We start from the raw sequence: 27,923 nt of genomic DNA, 5'->3' as shown, positions 1-27,923 counted from the left end.
CTCTTAGTGAACTGGTTGTTATTATATGTACTGTATTTATGTTGGATGATATTGAAGCCTTGTGACTGTATTTTATTTTCAGCAATTCTTTAGAACTGTTAGAAAATATTAACATGAATGATCAACAGGGGTGAGTGTTTTCAATTTGCATTTGATTTATGGCTTGTAAGTAGATTTGGGAATAATTATTTATTTGTATTAGAACCTATAAGATAAGATAAGATATAAGATGTTTATTGCATCAAAACGTCCATGAAGGACAGCATGCATACATATACACTTATCTTAGACATAGTCATATACATGTACAACTGTACATGTATATCAAATAATAAGTGCAGGAGGACCGCAAGTGAATCTTTTAGAGGCATTTAGTAACTAGATAGAGCAATAAACTATAACACTTCCAAGACTATTCTCTCAATGTGTAGATAAGATAAGATAAGATGTTTATCGAATCAAAATGTCCATTAAGGACAGCCTGCATACACTTAGACATAGTCATAATAATATACATTTAATCTATATATATATTTGTGACTGTCGTTTGTCTGTCTGTCTGTCTGTCTGTTCGGGGTTGGCGGCTACACTAGGTCTGCCCCGAGTCTGAAATTTGGGGTATAGGGGTAGCTCGGACCGGGCAGTAACATAGGCCAGGTGGCGTTAGTCTACCACTTCCAGTTTCGGGGTTATGACCCCTGAGCGAAGCCGGTCTGTTCGGGGTTTGCAGCTACACTAGGTCTGCCCCGAGTCTGAAATTTGGGATATAGGGGTAGCTCGGACCGGGCAGTAAAAGAGGCCAGGTGGCGTTAGTCTACCACTTCCGGTTTCGGAGTTATGACCCCCGAGCGAAGCCGGTCTGGTCGGGGTTGGCGGCTACATCTGCCCCGTGTCTGAAATTTGGGGTATAGGGGTAGCTCGGACCGGGGAGTAACATAGGCCAGGTGGCGTTAGTCTACCACTTCCGGTTTCGGAGTTATGACCCCCCGAGCGAAGTCTGTCTGTTCGGGGTTGGCGGCTACATCTGCCCCGAGTCTGAAATTTTGGGTATAGGGGTAGCTCGGACCGGGGAGTAACATAGGCCAGGTGGCGTTAGTCTACCACTTCTGGTTTCGGAGTTATGACCCCCGAGCGAAGCCGGTCTGTTCGGGGTTGGCGGCTACACTAGGACCGGGGAGTAACATAGGCTGGGTGGCGTTAGTCTACCACTTCCGGTTTCGGAGTTATGACCCCCGAGTGAAGTCTCTCTGTTCAGGATTGGCGGCTATACTAGGTCTGTCCAGAGTCTGAAATTTGAGGTATAGGGGTAGCTCGGACCGGGGAGTAACATAGGCCAGGTGGCGTTAGTCTACCACTTCCGGTTTCGGAGAAATGACCCCCGAGCGAAGCCGGTCTGTTCGGGGTTGGCGGCTACACTAGGTCTGCCCCGAGTCTGAAATTTGGGGTATAGGGGTAGCTCAAACCGGGGAGTAACATAGGCCAGGTGGCGTTAGTCTACCACTTCCGGTTTTGGAGTTATGATCCCCGAGCGAAGCCAGGTATCCTGCTAGTGCATTTATATTTTACACCCCGGTTATAAATGTACGTATATTTGCAATTAAAGCGCTCATCTATCTATATATATATTTGTGACTGTCGTTTGTCTGTCTGTCTGTCTGTCTGTTCGGGGTTGGCGGCTACACTAGGTCTGCCCCGAGTCTGATATTTGGGGTATAGGGGTAGCTCGGACAAGAGTAACATAGGCCAGGTGGCGTTAGTATACCACTTCCAGTTTCGGAGTTATGACCCCTGGAGCGAAGCCGGTCTGTTCGGGGTTGGCGTCTACACTAGGTCTGCCCCGTGTCTGAAATTTGGGGTATAGGGGTAGCTCGGACCGAGGAGTAACATAGGCCAGGTGGCGTTAGTCTACCACTTTCGGTTTCGGAGTTATGACCCCCCGAGCGAAGTCTGTCTTTTCGGGGTTGGCGGCTACATCTGCCCCGAGTCTGAAATTTTGGGTATTGGGGTAGCTTGGACCGGGGAGTAACATAGGCCAGGTGGCGTTAGTCTACCACTTCCGGTTTCGGAGTTATGACCCCCGAGCGAAGCCGGTCTGTTCGGGGTTGGCGGCTACACTAGGTCTGACCCGAGTCCGAAATTTGGGGTATAGGGGTAGCACGGACCGGGGAGTAACATAGGCTGGGTGGCGTTAGTCTACCACTTCCGGTTTCAGAGTTATGACCCCCGAGTGAAGTCGGTCTGTTCGGGGTTGGCGGCTACACTAGGTCTGCCCCGAGTCTGAAATTTGGGGTATAGGGGTAGCTCGGACCGGGGAGTAACATAGGCCAGGTGGCATTAGTCTACCACTTCCGGTTTCGGAGTTATGACCCCCGAGCGAAGCCGGTCTGTTCGGGGTTGGCGGCTACACTAGGTCTGCCCCGAGTCTGAAATTTGGGGTATAGGGGTAGCTCGGACCGGGGAGTAACATAGGCCAGGTGGCGTTAGTCTACCACTTCCAGTTTCGGAGTTATGATCCCCGAGCGAAGCCGGGTATCCTGCTAGTATTACATAGACAACACATACATGAACACACAAGTAATACATTCATATAAACAGTATAGTAGATGTATATCTACATGTATATAGGGTTTCAGTTACATGTAGTTGCCACCAAATTTAAAGTAGCTAAGTCTCTAACTCAGTATCGTTCAAAATCTTCGACATTGAAAACACAAATCATTTGTCAATTTGTCAATTGTGATCTTACCGGGAAAAGATATGGACTTCTGATATCCAATATTTAAGACAAAATAAACATTTTACGATTGGTACACGAATCGTGTACCATGATGTGTTTCAGCGCTATTTGTAATAAGGGACTCGAAAAACGAGGCAAGGCAAATTCTACAAGTTATGTCAAACGTTGACGTCATATTCTTATCTGGAGAGCATGCACAATAAAAATTATCGGTGTAGACTGGAATAACCAGACGCTAGAGATTGTCATAAGATTGAGACTTCTGGTGTATTTCGCTGAACATAACTGATTAGAAATTAAAGAAAAAACAGAAATAATTGAATGTAAATCAGTTTAAATACATTAATATTACATTATTATATGTGTTGCGACCCATTGTGTCAATTTCTAGGTCCCAAATATTAGCGATTTAGCCCCATTAATTTAGATCTTATCACAAGCCACTGCCTTGGCAATCGATTTTGGAGGGTCAAAGAGATTAATAGAATTGTAGGAAATCTCAGGATTTACTGAGAAGGCTGGGTATAAATGCACTTTACATATTTCTTCATACTTGCTACAGTTTAGCAAAAATGTTGCAAGAAACTACAGTAAACCTAATTCTAATACAAAATGTAATGCAAATATATGTAGAAAAAATAGTGATCAATCTGAAACAGTAAATGACAACAACAAGATCATAGGCACCATGGACAAATTAGCAGAGTAATCTAAGAAACTAATAAATTTATGGGTAATTAGTAGTAAGCCCACTCTAGTGCCTGATATAAACTAGAGTGATGATATTTAATTAGACAAGAGACAAGGTATATTTAGTAACAATACTGAATTTACATAATATACACTAAAGGGTAATTAAACTACTTGTATGTGAGGAATAATATATTGAAAGTGGAAAAAAAACCCAAGAGAAATTATGATGTAGTGACAGTCAGTTCTTCTTATGAATAGTTTTCAACTGAAATGAAATGAAATGGAGTTTAACGTCCTACTGTTTTGCTCCGAACTGGGCTAATGAAGATGGGGAATAGTTTTGAAATGATATCCTATCACAGTAGTCTCATATAATCATCTTCACAAGATTTAACTTTGAGCTAAATTTTGTCTGCCACTGTCTACATTACAAATAATGACGTCACTTCCAGAATCTTCAAATCGTTTTTACGGATCAATATTTCGATATTAAAATTTTACCTGTTTAACCATTTCTATCAAATTGATGAATGGCAAAATAGTAAATTAGTCAGTTTAATGTGAGCTAGTACTAAATAAAGATTAGGTGTTTTATTACAGAAACTCTCTGTGGGAAGATGGACCCAGGGCCAATTGCAGTGACACCTTACCATATGGACATGAATTTTTTAATGGTAATGTAGTTATTTTATATAAATCCTCATTTTTAATAACAATTTATATTATTGATATCTGCATTATCGATAACTACGGCGAGAGGGGAGGGGGCTGTCCATGCCATCAAAATAATTGTTTCAAAGAACCTCAAGACAGAGTCACATTAGACATTCTAACAAAATTACTGTAGGATATTATTTTTGGTTTCGGGCAGTTTCAGCCCAGTTGAATTCAAAGTCAGCTATTTCGAGAAGAAGAAGTGCTGGTCAGTTAGTAAGATAAATCCTCCATGATGGATATGCACAGATTTATTCAGTAGGTGGGACCATAGAAAACTGAATGGATCTTTTCTCAAATCTGTGATATGTTTTGTTATATAACAGTGCAGAATGTTTTTTTTTAAATTAATGTTATACTTCGTTATTTTGTAGAAATACCTGTTGTAATGAAAGTTATAATAGGAATATGTGGAGGACTGACTCTCATTACCATCATCATCTTTTTAGATGAACTACGATGTTTGATAAAATCTAATAAACATGAAAATATTTTACATAAATCTATTTGGCTTCTAGGCCTTTATCCAGTAAGTAGAATTCCACATTTTTATACGCCTACATTTTCATGTGGACGTATATTGTCATTGCCTCTGTCCATCCGTCCGTCCACAATTTGTTTGTGGACACTACACAGGTCACAATTTTTATCCAATTTTGTGACAATTGAAATATAGGTTTTATATCTCAAAGATCTCGGTTCCTTTTGATATTGGCGTGTATCGGACTGTAACTTCATGGATTATGGCCCATGATTGTACGAAAAATCCTGTTTTTAGCTTGTCGACACTCTAGAGCTTACAATTTTGATAAAACTTAAAATGTATGTTTATTACCCAAAGATCTCAGTTCCTTTTGATATTTGCGCATATTGAACCATAACTTCTTGGATTATGGCCCCTGATTGTACGAAAAATCACATTTTTTGTGGAGTCCACAATTTTTATCTGATTTAAAAAAAACCGTTCAATTATATCATTGTTACACCATACTCATAACTGAGTTCGAATGGCCGCCGGTCCTACGTAAATAGTGTAAAAAATATGGTATATCGAGGTTGTGGACCCTCTAGAGGTCACAATTTTAAACCAATTTTGATGAATCTTGAAATACATGGTTATAACCCAAAGATCTTGGTTTCTGTTGATATATATTCGTGGATATCGGATCGTAACTTCCTGAATTATGTCCCTTGATTTTACAAAAAATCACGTTTTTAGCTTGTGGTTCCTCTAGTGGTCACAATTTTTATCCAGTTTAAAAATGCCCCTCGTATGCAAATAGGGCTAATATATTGTATATCAAGGTTGTGGACCCTATAGAGGCCACAGGTTTGATCCGATTTTGATGAAACTTTATGTTATGATATAAATTTATGTTTATATCACAAAGATCTTGGTTCCTTTCGATAATCGCGCATATCAAAAGTTTAGAACGTAACTTCCTGGATTAGGGATCCTGAGTGTCAAAAAAGTCGCATTTTTAGCTTGTGGACCCACTAGAAATCATAATTTGTATTCAATTTTAAAAAACGTTTAAATATATCACCGTTACACATCAGTGAAGCTTGAGTTCGAATTTCGTAGAAATCTGACTCAAACTGCTGGACAAAATGGCAGCTCCTTGTACGCAAGTCATGTAAAAGTATGTAATACCAAGGTTGTGGACATTCTAGAAGTCACAATTTTTATCCGATTTTGATAAAACTGGAAATGTATGATTATAATCCAAAGATCTTGGTTCCTTGTGATATTTGCGCATATCGGACCGTAACTTCCTGGATGATGGCCCCTGATTGTACAAAAAATCACATTTTTAGCTTGTGGAACCTCTAGAGGTAACAATTTTTATCCGATTTAAAAAAAAAAACGTTTAAATATTTCACAATTTTTATCTGATTTTAAAACATTTAAACTTTTTAAATGTATCACTGTTACACCATAATTATGGTTGAGTCCGAATTTCAAGAAAAGAGACAGAGAGAAATAGGGTTTAACGTCCACTCGACACAAACTAGGTCGTTTCGGGACTAACATATGGTTTAAATTTTATTTCAATAATTCGCTTGCGCGTAGGTGTCTTTAGCAGTGGGAGAAACCGGAGGACCCGGAGAAAACCCACGAGGTTGGACAGGCGACCCTAATCCTTGTCACGTACAACCGGGGAATCGACACCATGGCGTCAGACATTGATTAAACAATCAGTGTTGACATTTCTAGTGATTTTACCCACAGTTCCGTGATGGCATGCCACAAAGTTCTTGTTGATGGGTTCTTGTTGATGTGAGGGATAAGCCAATGAAAAAATCTGTTTCGACAACTTTGTGGCATGCCATCACAGAACTGTGGGTAAAATCACTAGAAATGTCAACACTGATTGTTTAATCCTTGGCTGACGCCATAGGGTCCAAAGCCGCTCGTATGACCCCTGACATGACCTTCGACTACAACTCGTCAGATCTTCATGTAGTGTAGGCCATTGAAATAGGGTTTAACCTCCTACTGTTCTACTCAACGCCGGATTAACCATGGGGCACTGTGGGGCCCAGGCCCCAGGGCCGTCACATTAGAGGGCCCCCCACAAAAATCTCAGTTGCGCGCCTCAAGCATGGTAGGACCGAGGACTCCAACAGCCGGTGACCTAGTGACGGGGCCCCTCCGATGCTCCAAGATGTTTTCTAAGTGGATCGCCGGAATTCAACGCTATTTACAGGCGAATTGTCAAATTCTAATGAGAGTACTGCCTTGTACGTGGTTGAATTTCTGCTCTCATTTTGTTTCAATAGTTTCTTTTATAAGATAGTTTCTTTTATAAAACATCGAATAACTCGGAAACTGTAACTCGAATTATCGCATAGCTCTAACCAAATTTCCGGTACAAATCTTATCGAAGTCTTATTATTTACATCGCCTTGGCAACTTTCCTGGAAACTTGAAGATTTGAAAAATAAACGCTTTTTGTGGCTTTATCTAAGGGTGTAACACATGGTCTTTTATTGTCATGAGATCTTCTATCGGACCGAACATCGTCTAACTCGAATTATCGTATAACTCGAACAAATTACCCATCCCCATCATTTCGAGTAGCGCGAATTTTGCCTCAGATTGACGTACGATTGTATATAAGCTGTAGTTGTTGTTGTTGTTGTTGATATTTGTTGTGGGTATAAGCTGAATTTGATGAGATGCACATCATGATCACACGAAATATTCAGATTTCTTGATTAAATCTCGTATTACCATTTTGTACTTACAGTGTTAGACGTTCGTCAAAAATCGAGTCCGGCTTGGTCGTAACGTTACGACCTCCATTCATCAAATCATCGTGAGGGATACAATACGATTCCGAATCAAGTGACCCTGTTATTTATCACTGAGCGACTTCAAAATTAGGTTTGATATAGCTCTGCTCACTTACAGTGGTGGATTTAACAGGCTCAATGGGTTCCAGCCCCCTCCTCTAGAAATGTCTTCTTTTCATAGCACTCGCCTGGATTGGTAATTGGTCCACTGAAATAACGCCAGAATGCGCTAAGTTTGTAGCAGAATTTCATTTTTTTCTGGGGGAGGTACTTCTAAATGGCTCCGACACAAGTGCCTGAAATGCCAGGAAATCATGTTTCCGGCCTCCAATTTCTGAAAATTTCCAGGGTGTAGCTCGCGGGGCTTCGCGTCTTCGGTGCACGCGGTCGGTGATCAGGGGCCCCCCACATGTTCCAGGCCCCAGGGCCCCCACCATGGTTAATCCGGCGTTGGTTCTACTTCGACAGGGGCTAATGAAGAACTACTAACACCATATCAATCAAGTCAGTCTTTGCGATCTCATAACCAAGGTCACCGAATGGACTAGCCTTTTTTATCTGCTTTCACAAATTAAAATCCTGACTGCAACTTGTGTGTATGATTAGACAATTATCTCATTATGCTATATTACATCAAGGAGGTGGCACGGTTGTTCTGCCATTAATTCACTAGATTTTTGGAACTAGAATTCTAATTTGGGAATAATGAACCCTTGTTCTCATTTGTCATGGGCAAAAACAGCTTAGAAAGAAAGTTGTCTGATCATTTAAAAACATATTTAGTGTTTGTATGTAGGAAATAGAAGGATAGAAATACTGCTGTTCTGGGCAAAATTCTTTCCCTTGCATTACAAGCTAATCTGAAAATTATTGAAGTATATTCTATTAATTATTCCCATTCAACAAACGTTTAGCTGATCATTTCAGTCTCATAACAGCATCAATTCCTATGTAAAGTGACTAGCACATAGTTGGAATATGTATGCATATTTACCAAATTTCAGGTTTTCTCTTCGACATCTTTATTAGCCATTGTTGTTCCTCGTTCATCTTTATTAGATCAGCTTCTAGCATCAGGGTGAGGAAATTTTATATTTTAATATATGTGTATTTTATATATTCCAGAGAATAGCTGTGTGAATATCCAAAATCTAGATACAAAACAGAAAAATAATAGAAAATCACATTGAAAAAAGCCCCAATCACTGCACAAAAATATTGGTCTTATTTTTAGTCTGTAGAGCATGTGTGGCCAATCTTTTACTGCAATACCATGCTTCAAGCATATTTTTAATGTGAAAGAAAATAACATTCGCTAAAAAGGATGTGCACAAAATAATAAAGTCGCTAAAAAGGCTTTCTGCCTTACTTTATTATAAATCACAGGGATGCAATGTGCAGCAATGGTGGGTCGTAGTTGAGTCAACAGGGCAATGGACTCTCAACTAGAATGTTCCAGGTTTGAATCCCAGCATGGCCGAATAGAATCTTCAGGGGTTTTCAAGGCCAGTCTTCACTTTTCCTGGGTTGTGACTGCGAAATTGTGTCAAGATCCACCTGGTTATATATTGGCGTGTACATAAAATAACCCTTATACGGTGAGTGTAAATACTGATACTTGTAATAATGTGTATTTGTCTTCTCCAGGTATCTTGCAGTGGTTCTTTACATGTTTGTAAATTTGATGATATCATATTATGGTGGAGAAGCTGCATTTCTACATATAGTTACAGATACTAAAATAGCTCTACGTAGTCCACCATTGGCTTGTTGTTGTTGCTGCTGTCCTATGGTTCTTCTCAACAAGTAAGTCATTACTATCATACTTTTAAAAAAAGATATGTTCCTTTGAGGGTAATAAGTATGGAGGTCAATCGTATTCAGAATTAGATGTTATGTACTTATGTCTAATACTGCTTTTGCAATACAAAATACCTCTATTACTTATGTCATGATACCGCTAATTCAAAATACAAATGTTACTTTACATAAAACAATCGACACAATACCTAAAATGATATGTGCAATGTCTTTTCACTTTCGACATTGAACATTGAACAAAGCATAATTGTCTTGGCATCTTCTACATTTCACTATCTACATTACATCTTCGTCTTAGTAACTTCTACATTGCATTAGCGAAAATGTTTTATCTCGACTGCATTATCTTTTTATGACATGTGGGCGGAGCCTAAAAGAGGTATGAATTCATCAACAATAACTTCTCCCAAGGAAAGACAACTCTGTTCTGCGTATGGACTCAGACTAGCTAATATCTCGGTTTAGAGTCAAGCAATTTTCAGAATATTCCCTTTACATTATCTAGTTTTTATACGCCCACATTTTCATGTGGGCGTATTATACCGTCGCCCTGTTTGTGGACACTCTACAGGTCACAATTTTTATCCGATTTTGACGAAACTTAAAATATAGGCCTATCTCCCAAAGATCTTGGTCCCTGTCGATATTGGCATGTATCGGACCGTAACTTCAAGGATTATGGCCCCTGATTGTATGTTTTTAGCTTGTCGACCCTATAGAGGTCACAATTTTCTTCTGATTTTGATGAAACTTGAAATGTAAGTTTATAACCCAAAGATCTCAGTTCCTTTCGATATTCGCGCATATCGGAACCGTAGAGGTCCCTCTTGAGGTCACAATTATTATCCGATTTAAAAAAATGTTCAAATATATCACTTTTATTGAGTTCGAATTTCATAAAAATCGGGCCAAAACTGCCGGACAAAATGGCTGCCCCTCCTATGCAACTAGTGTATAACATCTGGTATATCAAGGTTGTGAACCCTGTAGAGGTCACAATTTTGATCCAATTTTGATGAAACTTGAAATACATGTTTATAACCCAAAGATCTTGGTTGTTGTCGATATTTGCGCATATCGGATTCTAACTAACCGAATTATTAGGTTGTACGAAAAATCATGTTTTTAGCTTGTGGTCCCTCTAGAGGTCACAATTATTATCTGATTTAAAAAAATGGTTGAATATATCACCGTTTCACTGTAAGGTTTGTTGAATCCGAATTTCATGAAAATTTGGCCAAAACGGCCAGACAAAATGGCTGCTCCTCGTACGCAAATAGTGTATAGGATCTGGTATATCAAGGTTGTGGACCCTCTAGAGGTCACAATTTTGATGTGATTTTGATGAAAGTTGAAATACATGTTTATAACCCAAAGATCTTGGTTCCTTTCGATATTTGCGCGTATCGGATTGTATCTTCCCGAATTATGGTCCTTAAATGTAGAAAAATCACGATTTTAGCTTGCGGTCCATGTAGAGGTCACAACTTTTAGCTGATTTAAAAAAAACTTGTGAATATATCACCATTACACACTAAGATCTGGGTTCCTTTTGATTATTGCGTATATCCGAACGAAACTTCCTGGATTATGGCTTCTGATTGTGTAACTTCCTGGATTATGGCTCCTGATTGTTCGAAAAATTGTATTTTTAGCTTGCAGATTCTCTAGAGGTCACAACTTTTTTTTCCGATTTTAAAAACTGTTTAAATATATCACCATTTCACCATAATGAAGGTTGAATTTGAATTTTGGGAAAATAGAAATGAAACTGCCTGACAAAATGGCCGCTCTTGTATAAAAGTAAATTGTATAAAAGTATGCTACGAAGATTGTGGACCCACTAGAGGTCACAATTTTTTTCCGATTTTGATGAAACTTAAAACATATCTTTATATCCCAAAGATCTCTGTCCCTTTTGATATTTGCGCATTTTTGACTCGATTTTCACGAAATTCAAACTCAACAAACATTACGGTTTAACGGTGATATATTCAAACGTTTTTTTAAATTGAATAATCATTGTGACCTATAGAGGGACCACAAGCTAAAAACGTGATTTTGCATACAATCAGAGGCCATAATTATGGAAGTTACATTCCGATATGCGCGAATATTGAAAGGATCCGATATCTTTGGGTTGTAAACTAGCATTTCAAGTTTCATCAAAATCGGATAAAAATTGTGGCCTCTAGAGGATCCACAACTTTGATATACCAGATGTTTACACTATTTGCGTACGAGGGGCGGCTATTTTGTCTGGCCGTTTTGGGTCTGATTTTCATGAAATTCGAACTTAACCATCCTTAGGGCGTAACGGTGATATATTCGACCATTTTTTTTAAATCGGAAAAAAATTGTGACCTCTATATGGACCACAAGCAAAAAACGCAGTTTTTCGTACAATCAGGGGCCATAATTCAGGAAGTCATGATTCGATATGTACGAAAATAGAAAGGAACCAAGATATTTGGGTTATAAACATGCATTTCAAGTTTCATCAAAATCAGATGAAAATTGTGACCTCCATAAAAATCTGACCGAAACTGCCAGACAAAATGGCAGCTCCTTGTACGCAAATAGTGTAAAAGTATGTAATACCAAGGTTGTTGACACTCTAGAAGTCACAATTTTGATCTGATTTTAATGAAACTTGAAATATATGTTTATAATCCAAGGATGGTGGTTCCTTTTGATATTTGCACATATCTGACCATAACTTCCTTGATTATGGCCCCTGTTTGTACGAAAAATCATGTTTTTAGCTTGTGGATCCTCTAGAGGTCACAATTTTTATCCAATTTTAAAAATATTTAAATTTATCACCATTACACCCTAATGAAGGATGAGTTCCAATTTCTTGAAAATTGGTCCAAAACTTCCTGACGCAAATAGTGTAAAAGTATGTCATACCAAGATTGTGGATCCTCCCTAGAAGTCACAATTGTTATCAGATTTTGATGAAACTTAAAATTTATGTTTATGCCCCAAAGATCTTGGTTCCTTTCACTATTTGCGCATGTCAGACCGTCACTTCCTGGATTATGGCTCCTGATTGTTCAAAAAATTGCAATTTTAGCTTGTGGATTCTCTAGAGGTCACAATTTTTTTTCCGATTTTAAAAAACGTTTAAATATATAACCATTATAATGAAGGTTAAAATCGAATTTCGGGAAACTTGAAATGAAACTGCCCAACAAAATGGCCGCTCTTTGTAAGCAAATTGTGTAAAAGTATGTAATACAAAGGTTGTGAACACTCTAAAGGTTACAATTTTTTTGATACATCAACAATAGCAAGAGCTAGACGGTGGGCAATACAATGAACTTCCATAAGAAGTGGGGCATATTCCTTTAGTAAGGCTGCTACGCCCCCCCCCTCCGTTTCCCCAGCATCACTGCATCCCCATCTGACCCCATACCAAATATCTTTTTGACATCTTTCTTGTTGGTTCGTAAGAATGCAATAATAACATTAGTAATTGCCACCACATTACATTCTATCAATTTTATAAATTTGGTCAACAATTGTCCACCTTTCAAATAATTAAAATACAAAATTAAATGTTTCTCAGAAGACAGATCTGTGCTTTCATCAAACATAAAACTTGCAGCAGGACTAGTTCGGATATCTGAGAGGATCTCTTCCTCAATTTCACTGGATATTTCACTGTTTGATAGAAATGAATGAACCGACATTGGATTATATACATTCTTTTACTTGGCATGATAACCTCAATTAAGTTGTTTATTTATGAAATAAGCCGAAGGTATTCATTGCAATGATTGACTCTTTGATGGGTTTCTTAATTGACGAGTGATAATTAACTCTTTGTAATCGACCGAAAGTAGATTGATTTATGATACTATAGTGGCCGGCTCATTATTTTACCAATCGGCCTGATAATTAATTCTTTGTAAATTGGCTGAAAGTAGATTGATTTGTGATACCTTAGTGGCCGGTTCATTGTTTTACCAATCGGCTAGATTAAAGATCAATTGGCTAAAGCTGACAAAAAACAGCCGATTAAGATCCCTGCTTAAGACATAACTTTATATCCCAAAGATCTCAGTCCCTTTCGATATTTGCGCTTTTCAGAAAATAACTTTCAGGATTATGGCCCCTGATTGTACGCAAAATCGCTTTTGTTTTTAGCTTGTTTTTAGAACAAGCTTAAAATAAAAATTCTATTATGAATCCTAAAATATAAAATAGTTTATCATAGAAATTAAAGAATGGAGAAAAGGAGGCTTCAGAGATTAATTTAGAAAAACTACTATGGTATGATACTTATTTACTCTACTTATTTTACAGAAAGACTTATAGAATCATTTCTGCAATAGTACTTCAGTGTGCATTTGTTCGGCCACTGATAATGTATTTATCTGCTGTACTATGGACAGAAGGCTTGTATGTTGAAGGAATGGTGAGTTGGTTTATATAGTCATACAACGAATTTAATTAATGAAATTTTGTGTTATTGGTTGATATATTTATTTGTCAAAACAAGAAAGCAGGATTAAGCTCATTCATTGTAACTCTTTCACATCAGAGCAAGTAGACATAAATCATACTTCTGAAAATAAAAAGTTTTTGTAAATATACAGTCTGTCCTGTTCAGAGGACCGGTGAATAACATGGGCTAGGTGGTGTTGGACTACTGCTTCCGGTTTCGGAATCATACTACTTTCAACCCGTGCAGTGCCAGGTTATCTGCTAGTGGCCTAAAAAAAATAATTCATCTCACCGTTTTATATTTATCTATTTCCAGTTAAATCTTTCATCAAATATTGGCTAAATCTTATGCAGTAGTACGCACTGCTCACTGACATTTTTATACGCTCACATTTTCATGTGGATGTCTTTTGTTTTTTTGATCCTCTACAGGTCACAATTTTTATTTTTATACGTCCACATTATAATGTGGACGTATATTGCGGTCACCCCAGTCTGTGTGTGTGTGTGTGTATCTATAGTTCGCCTGAAGGCCGCAATTCTTAACTGATCATCTTGAAACTTAAACATACATTATGCAAGAGCTAAATCTGATTATTGCAAGTCTTTATTTAGGCTTCAGATGTCATAGAAATTATAAATTAGATGTTTATTTACGCAACAAACAGGATTTCGTTGACTGATTTAATTTTAAATGGCGTCGTGAGCGGAGATTAACCGTTACGTTGACGTCATACTCCCGGATCAAGGCTAAATTATAGAGTGTACGAAGCGAGGCCGCTGTTGAGCGATGCCTTAACAAATGACATCAAAACTATTTAAAGTGCAATAAACTAAACACAGAAAATGACAAATTATACAATTCCTGGAGACCGTGTGATGACTAATACAGACGGACAGGTCTTCTGTCTTAATAATATCAATAAAAATATTTTTATTTCCCCAATAGGCACAACGCCACTGGTGTATACCTATAGATTTATCATAATTGTTTATAATGTCCTATATTCAATTGATTTAATGCATTCCCAAAATACAGGTAAGAATGAAAATTTACCCTCTCACTCATTTTGTCCAATTGTTATAAAAATCCAAAAAGGTAAAACACAGATTCGGATATGATGACAGCCGACAAAAGACAGCAGAGATTATGTAGGTGGAGTTAACGCCTGTCAATCAAACGATCACCCATACTAAGAATCGGTGAAGATGGAATTCAATCCCATTTCTAGTCAAAAATTACACTGGTGATAACTATGTTCAGAATAAAGTAATTTGACTGAAATTTTCAATATATTCTTCTTTCATCATCTATTTTTGAACTGTTATAGCAAGAATGGCTAACTCCTTATAAAAATCTCACATAATGTATCTTTAACATGTTTTTGGTGCATTCCCGACCTCTAGGGGCAGAACCACGCCCATTTCGTGTATTTGTTGTTTGTCATCTACAGGTCGCATTTCTTAACATATCATTTTGGAATTTTGCTTACTTATTCTTTATGCCCTAAGGAACATCCCTATTGTTTGTGGTGCATGCCCAACCCCCAGGGGGAGAGCCACGTCCATTTTCTTTTTGTGTGTCTATGTTTCGCCTACAGGCCTCAATTCTTAACTGATCCTTTTGAAACTGTGCATACCTATTCCATATACCCGAAGGATGGCCCCAATTGCAATGTAATGAATGCCTGACCCCCAGGGACAGAGCCACACCCATGTTTTCTTTGTGTGTCTGTGTATTGCCTACAGGCCACAATTCTTAATGTATCGTCTTGGAACTTGACATATATATTCCTTATAGATTACGGACGGCAACTATTGATTTTGGTGCATGCCCCGACCCCCAGGGGCAGAGCCACGCCCAAATTTTGTGTTTATCACATACAAACCACAATTCTAAATGGATCAACTTGGAACTTGACATATGTATTCCTTATAGCCTAAGGGTGGCAACTATTGATGTTGGTGCATGTCCCGACCCCCAGGGGCCAAGCCACACCCAATTTATGTTTTTAGCGCCCGAAGATCACAATTCTGAATGGATTATCTTGGAACTTGGTATACTTATTCCTTATACCCTAAGGACAGCAACTATTGATTTTGGTGCATGAGTCACGCCCAATTTTTGTATTCATCATCTAATGACTGCAATTCTGAATGGATCATCTTGGAACTTTGTATATTTATTCCTTATACCATAAAGACAGCAACTATTTATTTTGGTGCATGCTCCGACACCCTGGGGTGGTGTCACATCCACTGTGGTGTCAATTTCTTGTGAACACTCTACAGACTACATTTATCATCTGATTTTTTTTAAATTGATATATGTTGTTTGCATTAGTGAGATGAAGAAGCATATTTAATTTCAATAACTTACGTTAATTTCCTCTGAATTTATTGCCCTTGTTTCACTTTGTTGCACCTTGTGAATGCTCTAACGACAAAAGTTATTATCCGATGTGTATGAAATTTATATGCATCATTTAAATTAGTAAAACAAAGAAGCCTTCTGAATTTCAGTAATTTCCGTTAATTACATCTAGAGTTATGGCCCTTGTTTCACTTTGTTGAATCTTGTGAACTCTCTAATGACAACAGTTACCATCCGATCTGTTTGAAATTGATATGGATCATTTAAATTAGTGAAAGGAAGAAGCCTATTGAATTCCAGCAATTTCCATTAATTACGCCGTGAGTTATGGCCCTTGTTTCATTTTGTTATCCCGCGCCGAACGAAGTTAGGGAGGGATATTGAAATGGGGTCCGTCCGTCCGTCCGTCCGTCCGTCCGTCCGTCGGTCCGTCTGTCTGTCTTTCTGTCCGTCCGTTCGATTTCGTTTCCGGAGTATATCTCATAAACTGTTCAAGATATCTTTCTGAAACTTTGCACACATATCAACCTATTACAGTAGTTGTGCCTTTTGCTATTTAGGAATTTCTGGGATTTATATTTTTTTGTGTTTCCATGGAAACAAAAATGACTTAGTTTTTGGTGTACAATTTTGTTTCCGAAGCATATCTCATAAACCGTTCAGGATATCTTTCTGAAACTTTGCACACACATCAACCTATTACAGTAGTTGTGCCTTTTGCTATTTAGGAATTTCTGGGATTGATATTTTTTGTGTTTCCATGGAAACAAATTTGACTTAGTTTTTGGTGTATAATTTTGTTTCCGGAGCATATCTCATAAACCGTTCAAGATATCTTTCTGAAACTTTGCACACACATCAACCTATTATAGTAGTTGTGCCTTTTGCTATTTAGGAATTTCTGAGATTTATATTTTTTGTGTTTCCATGGAAACAAATTTGACTTAGTTTTTGGTGTACAATTTTGTTTCCGAAGCATATCTCATAAACTGTTCAAGATATCTTTCTGAAACTTTGCACACACATCAACCTATTACAGTAGTTGTGCCTTTTGCTATTTAGGAATTTCTGGGATTGATATTTTGTGTGTTTCCATGGAAACAAAAATGACTTAGTTTTTGGTGTACAATTTTGTTTCCGGAGCATATTTCATAAACCGTTCAAGATATCTTTCTGAAACTTTGCACACAGATCAACCTATTACAGTAGTTGTGCCTTTTGCTATTTAGGAATTTCTGGGATTTATATTTTTTGTGTTTCCATGGAAACAAATTTGACTTAGTTTTTGGTGTACAATTTTGTTTCCGGAGCATATCTCATAAACCATTCAAGATATCTTTCTGAAACTTTGCACACACATCAACCCGTTACAGTAGTTGTGCCTTTTGCTATTTAGGAATTTCTGGGATTGATATTTTGTGTGTTTCCATGGAAACAAATTTTACTTAGTTTTTGGTGTACAATTTTGTTCCTGGAGCATATCTCATAAATTGTTCAAGATAACTTCATGGCACTTATTTTGAATTTCTCAGATTTGATAATTTTATGTGTTTCCATGGAAACACATTTGACTGTTCAAGATACCTTTAAAATAATTTTACCCATTATTTTATTTTCTGAAATCACGCCTTCCGTCCTGATTTTGTTTCTGGAGCATATTTTATTATCTGTTCAAGAAATCTTTTTTGAAACTTTGTACAAACATTAACCTATTATAGTATTTTATTTTCTGATGTATAAGTTTATTGTTTAACATACAGTAGCTAATTGAGGTAGGCAAAGGTTGTTGTGCAAACCTTACAGGCAGTAGCGACCCTGCCTTGCCGAGCTACTGTGATCAGAGTATGAAATTCTGTGAATTGATATTCCATGTGTCGGAATATGAGATTTGTCTAAAGCTCCAGTTCCCTCCACTTGCAAAATATCTCTATTTTCTATGTAGTCATGTCTAATTTTTAAAACCAGAGCTTAATGTCATAAATTATCTCAAATCTTCTAGTAAATATCAATTAGTCATTTGTTTTCAGAAATAGAGAGCAATATCTACTAAACAGGGCCACAATATTAGGACCAGTGACACTGTTTGCGAAATCTGATACATTTTTATATTGATTACCAATAGCATAAACAAGTTATTTTTCCTTATTTCTTCCGTGCAAGGGCGCGGGATGTTGATGACTAGATGACTAGTCATCTTGTTGTACCTTGAGAATGCTGTAACGGCAAAAGTTATTATCCGATCTGTATGAAATTTATATGCATCATTTAAATTAGTAAAACAAAGAAGCCTATTGAATTTAATAATTGTGGTTGAGTTTGAATTTCGTGAAAATTGGATCAAGACTGTCTGACAATATGGCCACTCCCCTTTACGCAAATGTTATAATAAGCATGTAATACCAAGGTTGTTGACCCTCTAGAGGTCAGCATTTTTATCCGATTTTGATGAAAGTTAAATTGTATGTTCATATCCCAAAGATCTCGGATCCTTTCGATATTGATGCATGTCGGACCATAACATCCTGGATTATGTTCCCTGAATGTACGAAAAATCACTTTTTTAGCTTATGAACCGTATATATATCAGTTACACCATAATCATGGTTGAGTTTGAATTTATGAGACAATGGGATCATTACGGAAATAGTATAATAAGCATGTAATACAAGGTTGTTGACCCTCTGGAGGTCACAATTTTTATCCGATTTTGATGAAACGTACAATATATATTCGTATTCCAAAGATCTGGGCTCCTTGTGATATTGACACATGTTGGACCGTAACATTCTGGATTATGGTCCCTGATTGTACTAAAGATCGCTTTTTTAGCTTGTTCTCTGTCCATGTATAGGAAAATGTGAGCGTATCTTGTATGACAAGAGCTTGTTGAAGATGTAATCAAGGCCTTGGCGTTTCACATGCGCAGAATGAAAATAGAATGAATGTAGAAAAAAATGGCTTTCTTAAGACACACACACACATTTTATCAATATTTACAAATAACTTTTCTATTTATTTTTATTTCAGTTAACTAAATCAACAGTTAATACTATTTTTGGCCTGACCAATACATTATCTACATTATTAGCTATGTATGGTTTGATACTTATATATCGAGCATCGAAGGACCATCTTAAACATTACCATATTGTGCCAAAATTTATTTGTTTTCAATTAGTTTTAGTTGCGAGTAATTTACAGATCTTAGTATTCAGTATACTATCATCGAATGATGTCTTTCCATGTGTAGGAACTCTCTCACCAAAAATCATAGGAAATGGTAAGGATTTTATTTAACTCTGTGCTATATATCACCACAGTTTAACAAGAAGGAACAGAATACAATATTTGACAATTAGATGTGTTCTGAACAGAAATATTTCCCATAGCATTAGTCAGTTCCTATCAAACTTAAACACCTTGATAATATTACCCCTTGCCTAGATGCACTCAAAAGTTTTAACATTGTCAAAACCATGTCCATTACAGCAAACTTACATGATGACGGGGATGAAGAGGGTGGGGCCAAGGTGTTGGGTTCCCTATTAATCGGTCAAATAAAACACAATTACTGAATTTTAGAGGAGCAGCGTTTCAGCAAATCTTCGGTCGTCTATGCAATCATGAGTTTCATCCAGTACAGTTGTACATGCATGACAAGGTGCAGTGTAGCTATAAGTTGCTAGTCCTTTTGATAGCTCTTTTGATAGTATGTAGTTTATGGCTGTGGAATAATAGGCCTACTATAAAAAAAACTGAAAATATTTGATACAATCTGCACCCCCAAGTTCATTGCCTTATGTACAGAAATGTCAGTGTCTGGGCAAAAATCTTCCATTTAGCATTGCTAATGCAACCATAGAAATAACACCTGCATTAATATGTATGTCTATAGATTCAAAGTATTGTGTTGAAGTGACATTAAATGCCATCCATTATACAATTCATAAGATAATAAAGTGTTAATGATAATATGGGTGGAGTAAGATATGTCTGATAACAAGGCATGCACAGATTCCTGTACACAAACACAATAACCTTTAGCTCTAGAGAAACTCAAGTAATGTGAAGATTTTATTTTATAATTATCTATTTACAGTTACACATCATGGATTGCTTATTTTTGAGATGTTTTTGTTGGCATTGCTTGCCAGATTTTTTTACATGAAGACATTACGGAATGATACGTCATATACTACAGAAATTGTAGATGCAAATGGAATAAACCAGGGATATAACTCCACCTCAAATGTTGCAAATACTACTACCAGAAGTAATACCGAAAATATGTCGTCTGCATAAAGACCAGGTTGCTCAATGTTTTTACTACCTAGAAATAATTTACAAATCAAACATGTCGGCTAGTGTTGCAAACATGCCTTGAAATAACTGGTCGGACATGGAAAAAGTCTGATCGAATTTCGCGACTTGTCGGGTGAAACTTCCAAACAGTCTGTCATTTTGTCCGAGGATAAATTTATCAGCAGATTATCGCCATTTTCGGAAAATGCTATGTCACAACCAACAGTCGGAAAACGCACATAAAAGTCTATTAATCCACAATATTACTTTTTTTATCTGAAACATTTCACAGTCTTGTCAATCAACCACACGGGCTTGCTTCTATGGCCATGGCTGTAGTCTCAGAATTTCATTCCCAGACATAAAGATAATGTTGGCGAGTGAGAGTAGCTCTATAATTTAAAATCTAACTATGCTAACCCAACGGATACAGGGTTATAATCAGGAAAAAAAAAACTATAGGAAGGCAAATACTGACAGGGCAATCAACTATTTTTGATATCATGGTTCAACTCCATGACTGAAGGTTCAACAATGTATCGAAAACGGGCGTAATAAATTCATCGTAGGTGCCGAATACTAAAATTTACCTATTTTTGTCACATATATTCAAGGGAATCTTACGAGATAAAACATACATTGTTGTGGAATTTATACGTTGTCATGCTTCAGAGATTTGATATTTTCTCAATAAATCTAATGCCGATACGCACTGAGCAGTCGTCAGTCGAATGGTGTAATTCGGTTGTATGTATTTCAGCATAGAACCTTTTATTACAAATTTTGATGAAACATGTTCCTGCATATTTACAAAATAGGCTTCCTGTTTAAAATTTCTAACAAGTTCGTAAACTACAGTAAAATAATTAACCATACCCCAGAAGTTCCGTATTATGTTATTATTCCCATGTAGTATTTACGGCGTAGTAATATCTGCATGTTTTCACGGTAACATGTACAAAGTTGTGTATACGTAGCCACTACAGTTTATAAAGGGATTTAATATTTTAAGATTTAACTCAAAGTCTTGATCATACTTTATGTAATCATACAACAAATAGTTAAAGGAGCTAAATCGCTAATATTTTGAACCTAGAAATGGACACAAATCGGTCGCAACGCATATACCGGTAATAATGTAATATGAATGTATATAAACTGATTTACATTCAATCTTTTCTGTTTTTACTATAATTTCTAATTAGTTATGTTTGGCGAAATATGCCATAGAAGTCTTAATCGAATGGCAATCTCTAGCATCTGGTTTTTCAGCACCGACAGTATTTATTGTCATGCTCTTCAGATAAGAATATGAGGTCACCATTTGATATGACTTGTGGAATATGTCTAGCCTCGTTCTTTGTTACAAAGGACGCTGAAACGCATTATGGTACACGATGCGTGTACCAATGGTAAAATGTTTATTTTGTCTTAAATATTGGATATCAGAAGCCTATCTTTACCCGGGTAAGATCACAGCATCAATGTTGATTTAAATTGACAAATAATTTGTGTTTTCAATGTCGATGTCTTTGGATGATATTGAGTTAGAGACTTAGCTACTTAAGTTCTCAGGAAGTGGTGTGTATTTTAAATCCGCAGCAAGCGTGACTCAATTATTCATTCTTTAAAACATCGTGTTCGTGTTTCATTTCCGAGATAAAATAGCACCTGACCGAAATGTATCTACCCCAAGTATCATGACATTCGATGCATTTTAATGGGTAACATTTCTATATCCGTGACAAATCAAAACCAATTTCGTCCAACAAACGAAAACTAAGTAAAACTGCCCTGACTCAAGTCACGTGGATCGCAAAAGATATTAGTCAACAGAATAGATCTTGATAGACTTTGTGCCGAAAATGTAAAATGTCAGGCAGAATGTTCATCCAGCCTGACATGGTGTCAGACACACATTTGAAAGTTATTTCCAGGCTTGGTTGCAAAGAGAGCCAACGAGTTTTAGAGAAGGATTTTTACACAAAAATTTATGTTAAGCAAGTAGGTTTTTGATGTGTTTTACAGACAAACCCGAAAATAACTAAATATTTTAAGAGCAAACCCAAAATCTGCCTATTGCAGTCTGTTTTTTGGCTTTAAATGTTATATTTATTTAAATTTTTATTAACATGACAAGCCCATAATCAACTCTCTAGGCCGTTGGGTGGCTCTGATTTTAAGTAGATTAGAACACTGCAGCCATTTACAAGTTTAACGATAAAATAGACAATCGAGACTTAATCTTGATTGTCAAGTACTCCGTCTTCATTAGCCCGGTCGGAGTGGGACGTTAAACCCCATTTCATTTCATTTTGTCAAGTACTGTTGCTATGATAATGAACAATCTATACATTTTGTCAAAACTTCAAACACTCATAACTTTGCACAAAATAAAATTATTTTACTGAAATTTCCAAATAGTCTTTTTTCATTATCAATTTTCTCCAAATATCTCGACAATTATACCACAATATTTATATATATATATACCAAGCCTTCAATCAATTTCGCACATTTATAGTCACTAAATAAACGGTCATGTAATCATTACATTTTTTAAGTAATGGTCATGTAATGGGTAATGGAAGATTTCAAAAGTAATGAGTAATGGAAATGTAATTAATTACATTCCAAAAATCATGTAATGGTCAATTACATTTCAATTACTTTTCAATTACATTTTATGGCATATATAAATATTTCCAATATGACAAGCCTCAAATTTTATAGCACCAAAGAAGTAATTAAGTGTATCTAACACAAATCCAATTCATTATAATTCTAAAAAAAAAGATTTTAATCAGTTTTAAAAAATTATAAGAAAAATAAGAAGGCATTAAACATTTTCTTTTATTACTTTTTATGAAGGAACCTTTTTTAGACATGTAACCTAAGAAGTGGATTTCTGATAAGATGTATATTATAATCAAAGATTAGTACTAATTTGCAGCCAATCACTCAGTCAATAAATCAATCAATCAGTCAGTTAGATTAAAAGACAATAAATAGTCATACTGCACTTTAATCTTAATCTCAAGGTAACAAGTGACAAACCAAACAATGACCTTCAAGTATCTCATCATTTTATGGTTACTTAAAACTAATATATATTTTGTTTTAGAGTCAAGCTGAATAATTTACCAGTTATTATACAATATATTATAGAAAAACTATTTGGACTGATTAAATTTTTTTTAAATATTACTTAAAAGAAAATACAGTTAATTAACTATAGGCTAGTTTTGATTAATTTTTCAAGTCATACAGTGAAAATGTCAGTTTTTGTCACCACTGCCCATCACTATAAAATTTGCCTTGATGTTATAATAATTGCTAGAAATAATAATTCATAAACAAATATCTATTAAGTAAATCAAGGATTATTTTGAGTTTGATTTTGTAGGTACTTCATGGCAGAAAAATATGGTTGTCTTTTTAATTTCTATAAAAAATGTTTTTTATTTATATAGTCATAAAGTAATGGGTAATGGTAATTAATTACTTTCAATGTAATGGGTAATGGTAATTAATTACATTGCTAAAAATGAGAAAGTAATTGTAATGATTACATTTAAAAAGTAATGGTAATGTAATTAATTACATTGGCAATGTAATGGCCCCAGCCCTGGTTGTACTTAATAAGCTATGACCATTTAACCATCTATAAATAATACACTGAAAGATGGTTACGAGTGTCGGCCATAACATCCGGGCACTTGTGAGTAAAAATTAGGTCCCGTGCCCTTGTTTTGAAATTAGTCTCGCTTAACCTGTCTACCGATCATTCTACGTCTGATTGACAGGCCGGGATAATCAGGACTACTTTTTTACGAAACATAACAGAAAGCTGGAACAAGAAATTGAATTTAGAAACATGCACGTTAGGCAACTCAACAGCTGTTTTAAGAACCTTGTAAAAGTAAAATGAAACTACTGCTAGTATCATGTTCTTGCCTATTGAAAGTGTTTCAGAGATATTTTTTGTACTAAACCAAAAGATGTCACTCCTAACGGTACAGTTAATGATAAAGCAATTTAACAAATAAAACAAACATATTTTCTAAAGCTGCTGTAATAACCAAAAAGCTAAATTCTACGATTTTTTACGACTGTAATAGTTGATAGATGTGTAGAGAATTGCACATGCAATGGCTATTTATAGTATCATAGACTCTAGTGCTGAGTATTATCATAGTGCGTGCTTAGCCAGAAATCACTTCGAGACAAGCCACTGAAGCGTGCACATTCGCCGTGTCTAGTCTAACTTTCTGTAGAGAAAATTTTCAATGCACGGGTCACCCTACTACTATACTTCATAGCAAGAATGGCCAGCTCTTTATCTAATTCTTACATAATGCATCTTAGTTAACTTTTTTGTTTTATAATCAAATGTTAGCTACTGCAACACTATTTTTGGGATTCACAAATTCATTAATGGGGCATTATGTAAGATTAGATAAAGAGCTGGCCATTCTCGCGATAATATTTCAATGGTTGTAGTTTTGACAGCTTTTTAATTCAATCATTAAATAGCCGAACCATTCTAATCTACTTAAAATCGGAGCCATCTGATGGCATCGAGAGTTGATTGTGGTTTTGTCATGTTAATAAATGTCTAATTAATAATTTATATAACATTTAAGGCCTAAAAGAAACCTGCAATAGGCAGATAGCTATTTACAGAATACCCGTTAAACAGATTAAACTACAGGTAGGCCTACAATTAATAGTATGCCATTTATAAATATTGACACCAAGTGAAATTATGTTATGTTTATTCAAACTGTTATATGAACCCTACATAATAATACCGGGTAGCTATCTCAAATGGTTAATATTGTGTTAAATTATGGATTCAAGTTCAAATTAGTATTTATAATATAAACTTGAAATGTTATATTCTGTAGATGCACCAAATTGTATTGGCTGTAGATATCATGTAATTATTTGTTATAAATTGTATATTTTGGTTGTATTTTATAAGTCCTCTTTGTTTACTGCTATTTTGTATTTATTATTATGCAAATCTTTTTTAGATAATTTTCATATGTTGGTTGTATTTTATAAGACATTTTTATACACTGTTTGAATGGCATTTAGTAATTGAACACATTAAAATAAACACAACAGTTCTATGGATAACAATTACTATATTTCTATAAAGCTACGTTTCAACAATGATTCTCTTGTTGTTATCAAGCACAATACTAATACAGACAGAAGGAACCCTAATTGTTATCCATAGAACTGTTGTGTTTATTTTAGCATTTTTATACCCTGTCTGGGTGTGTGTGTGTAGCCTACAGGCCACAATTCTTAAGTGATCATCTTGAAACTTTACATACTTATTCCTTATACCCTAAGGATGATCCCTATTGTTTTTGGTGCATGCCCGACCCCTAGGGGCAGAGCCACACCGATTTCTTGTATGTGTTTGTTTGTCGTCTACAGTCCGCATTTCTTAAGATATCATCTTAAAACTTTGCATACTTATTCTTTGTACCCTAAGGACCATCCCTATCACATGGGGTGCATGCTCAACCCCCAGGAGCAGAGCCAAGCCCATATATATTTTGGTGTGTCTGTGTGTCGCCTACAGGCCACAATTCTTAATAATGGAATTTGGTATACTTATTCCTTATACCCTAAGGACGGCAACTATTGATGTTGGTGCACGACCCCTTCCTACACCCATTTTTTGTTGATATTTTGTCTGTAAATGATATACAGGTTGCAGTTATTAACAGATTTGGATACAATTCGGAATGATCCAGCATATGGTTGTACCTATATATATTGGTCCATGTCCAACCCCCAGGGACAGAGCCACGCCCAATTTTTGTATTTATTGTCTACAGGCTGCAATTCTGAATGGATCATCTTGGAACTTTGCATATTTATTCCTTATACCGAGAAGATAGCAACTATTTATTTTGGTGCATTACCCGACCCCCCGGGGCGGTGTCACACCCATTTTTTTGTTAATGGGGTTTAACGTCCACTCGACACAAACTAGGCCATTTTGGGACTAACATATGGTTTAATTTTATTTCAATAATTCGCTTGCACGTAGGGGTCTTTATCAGGGGGAGGAAACCGGAGGACCCGGAGAAAACCCATGAGGTTGGACAGGCGACCCTACTCCTTGTCATGTACAACCGGGGATTCGAAACCACATTTTTTTGTTAATATTTTGTCTGTAAATTTGGCAAAACAAACCCAACCCCTAGCCTTCTTTGCCTCTTGTCATATTACAGTCATTTCATATTTCATTCTCTTCATTTTAACAAGCCAACAGTGAGGCTGATGTCCCCCGCCGAAATAGGAAAATAATTAGAGGACACATATAAATTTATCACAAATTATCTTTTACAAAGTATTGAACAATCAAACAGTATATCTTTACTTATAGTCTAACAATCAAAGTAGGAGAGTTATTGTTTTCCAAAGTCTCGACCAATCAAATTGCGTATCGCTCTGCTTACCCTGAGCAGAAAATGCTCATTATCAAACTTAGTCAAGGTATTACTGTAATGAAACTATACACCAAGTTTCATCAATCTCACTTAATTAGAACTAAAGTTATCGTGTCCCAAAGCATCAACCAATCAAATTGCTTATCTCTGCTTACCCTAAGCGGAAAATGCTCATCTTCGAACTCCATCAAGGCATTGACCTAATCAACACATACACCAAGTTTGAACATTCTAGCTCAATTAGGAAGAGAGTTATCGTGCCCCAAAGTATCAACCAATCAAATTGCTTATCTCTGCTTACCCTAAGCGGAAAATGCTCATCTTCGAACTCCATCAAGGCATTGACCTAATAAACACATACACCAAGTTTGAACATTCTAGCTCAATTAAAAGTTATCGTGTCCCAAAGCATCAACCAATCAAATTGCTTATCTCTGCTTACCCTAAGCGGAAAATGCTCATTTTCGAACTCCATCAAGGCATTGACCTAATCAACACATACACCAAGTTTGAACATTCTAGCCCAATTAGGAAGAGAGTTATCGTGTCCCAAAGCATCAACCAATCAAATTGCTTATCTCTGCTTACCCTAAGCGGAAAATGCTCATCTTCGAACTCCATCAAGGCATTGACCTAATAAACACATACACCAAGTTTGAACATTCTAGCTCAATTAGGAAGAGAGTTATTGTGTCCCAAAAAGTGTGACGGACGGACAGACAGACGGACAGACAGACAGACGGACGAACCCATTTTAATAGTCCCCTGCTTTCTTCGAAAGGCGGGGGACAAAAAGTACCATATCAATCAAAGCAGGAATGTGGATGTATATTGCAGTGTTAGCGATGCTCTTGTTCTTTACTGTTATTAAATGAATCTCTATAAATGAATGACTTTTCAGTAATTTATTTTAGATGTACAAGTATTGTTATTTAGTATATTGTTTTGTAATGCGGTCCTACTTCCTTTCACATTTGTCCTACACACAAAGACTAAAACCTTTTCAATTTGATTAAATGGAAGCAAAATAATAACATCTCAAAATTTT

The 27,923-nt window shown here is 36.4% G+C and overlaps 1 protein-coding gene across 1 annotated transcript; it reads left to right on the top strand.

The window, feature by feature from the left end:
* On the top strand, positions 1-27,923 carry LOC126818174 (organic solute transporter subunit alpha). The gene is made up of 8 exons (XM_050545411.2): positions 1-130; positions 4,031-4,104; positions 4,519-4,673; positions 8,449-8,522; positions 9,092-9,250; positions 13,580-13,691; positions 19,122-19,374; positions 20,194-27,923. Exons 1-8 carry the CDS (start codon positions 114-116, stop codon positions 20,394-20,396), a joined length of 1,047 nt encoding a protein of 348 aa, XP_050401368.1. The 5' UTR covers positions 1-113; the 3' UTR covers positions 20,397-27,923.

This window comes from Patella vulgata, chromosome 4 (assembly GCF_932274485.2).
Source record: "Patella vulgata chromosome 4, xgPatVulg1.2, whole genome shotgun sequence".
Lineage (NCBI taxonomy): Eukaryota > Metazoa > Mollusca > Gastropoda > Patellidae > Patella > Patella vulgata.
Note: the sequence above shows the minus strand (reverse complement) of the source record. Positions and strands in the feature narration are given on the sequence as shown.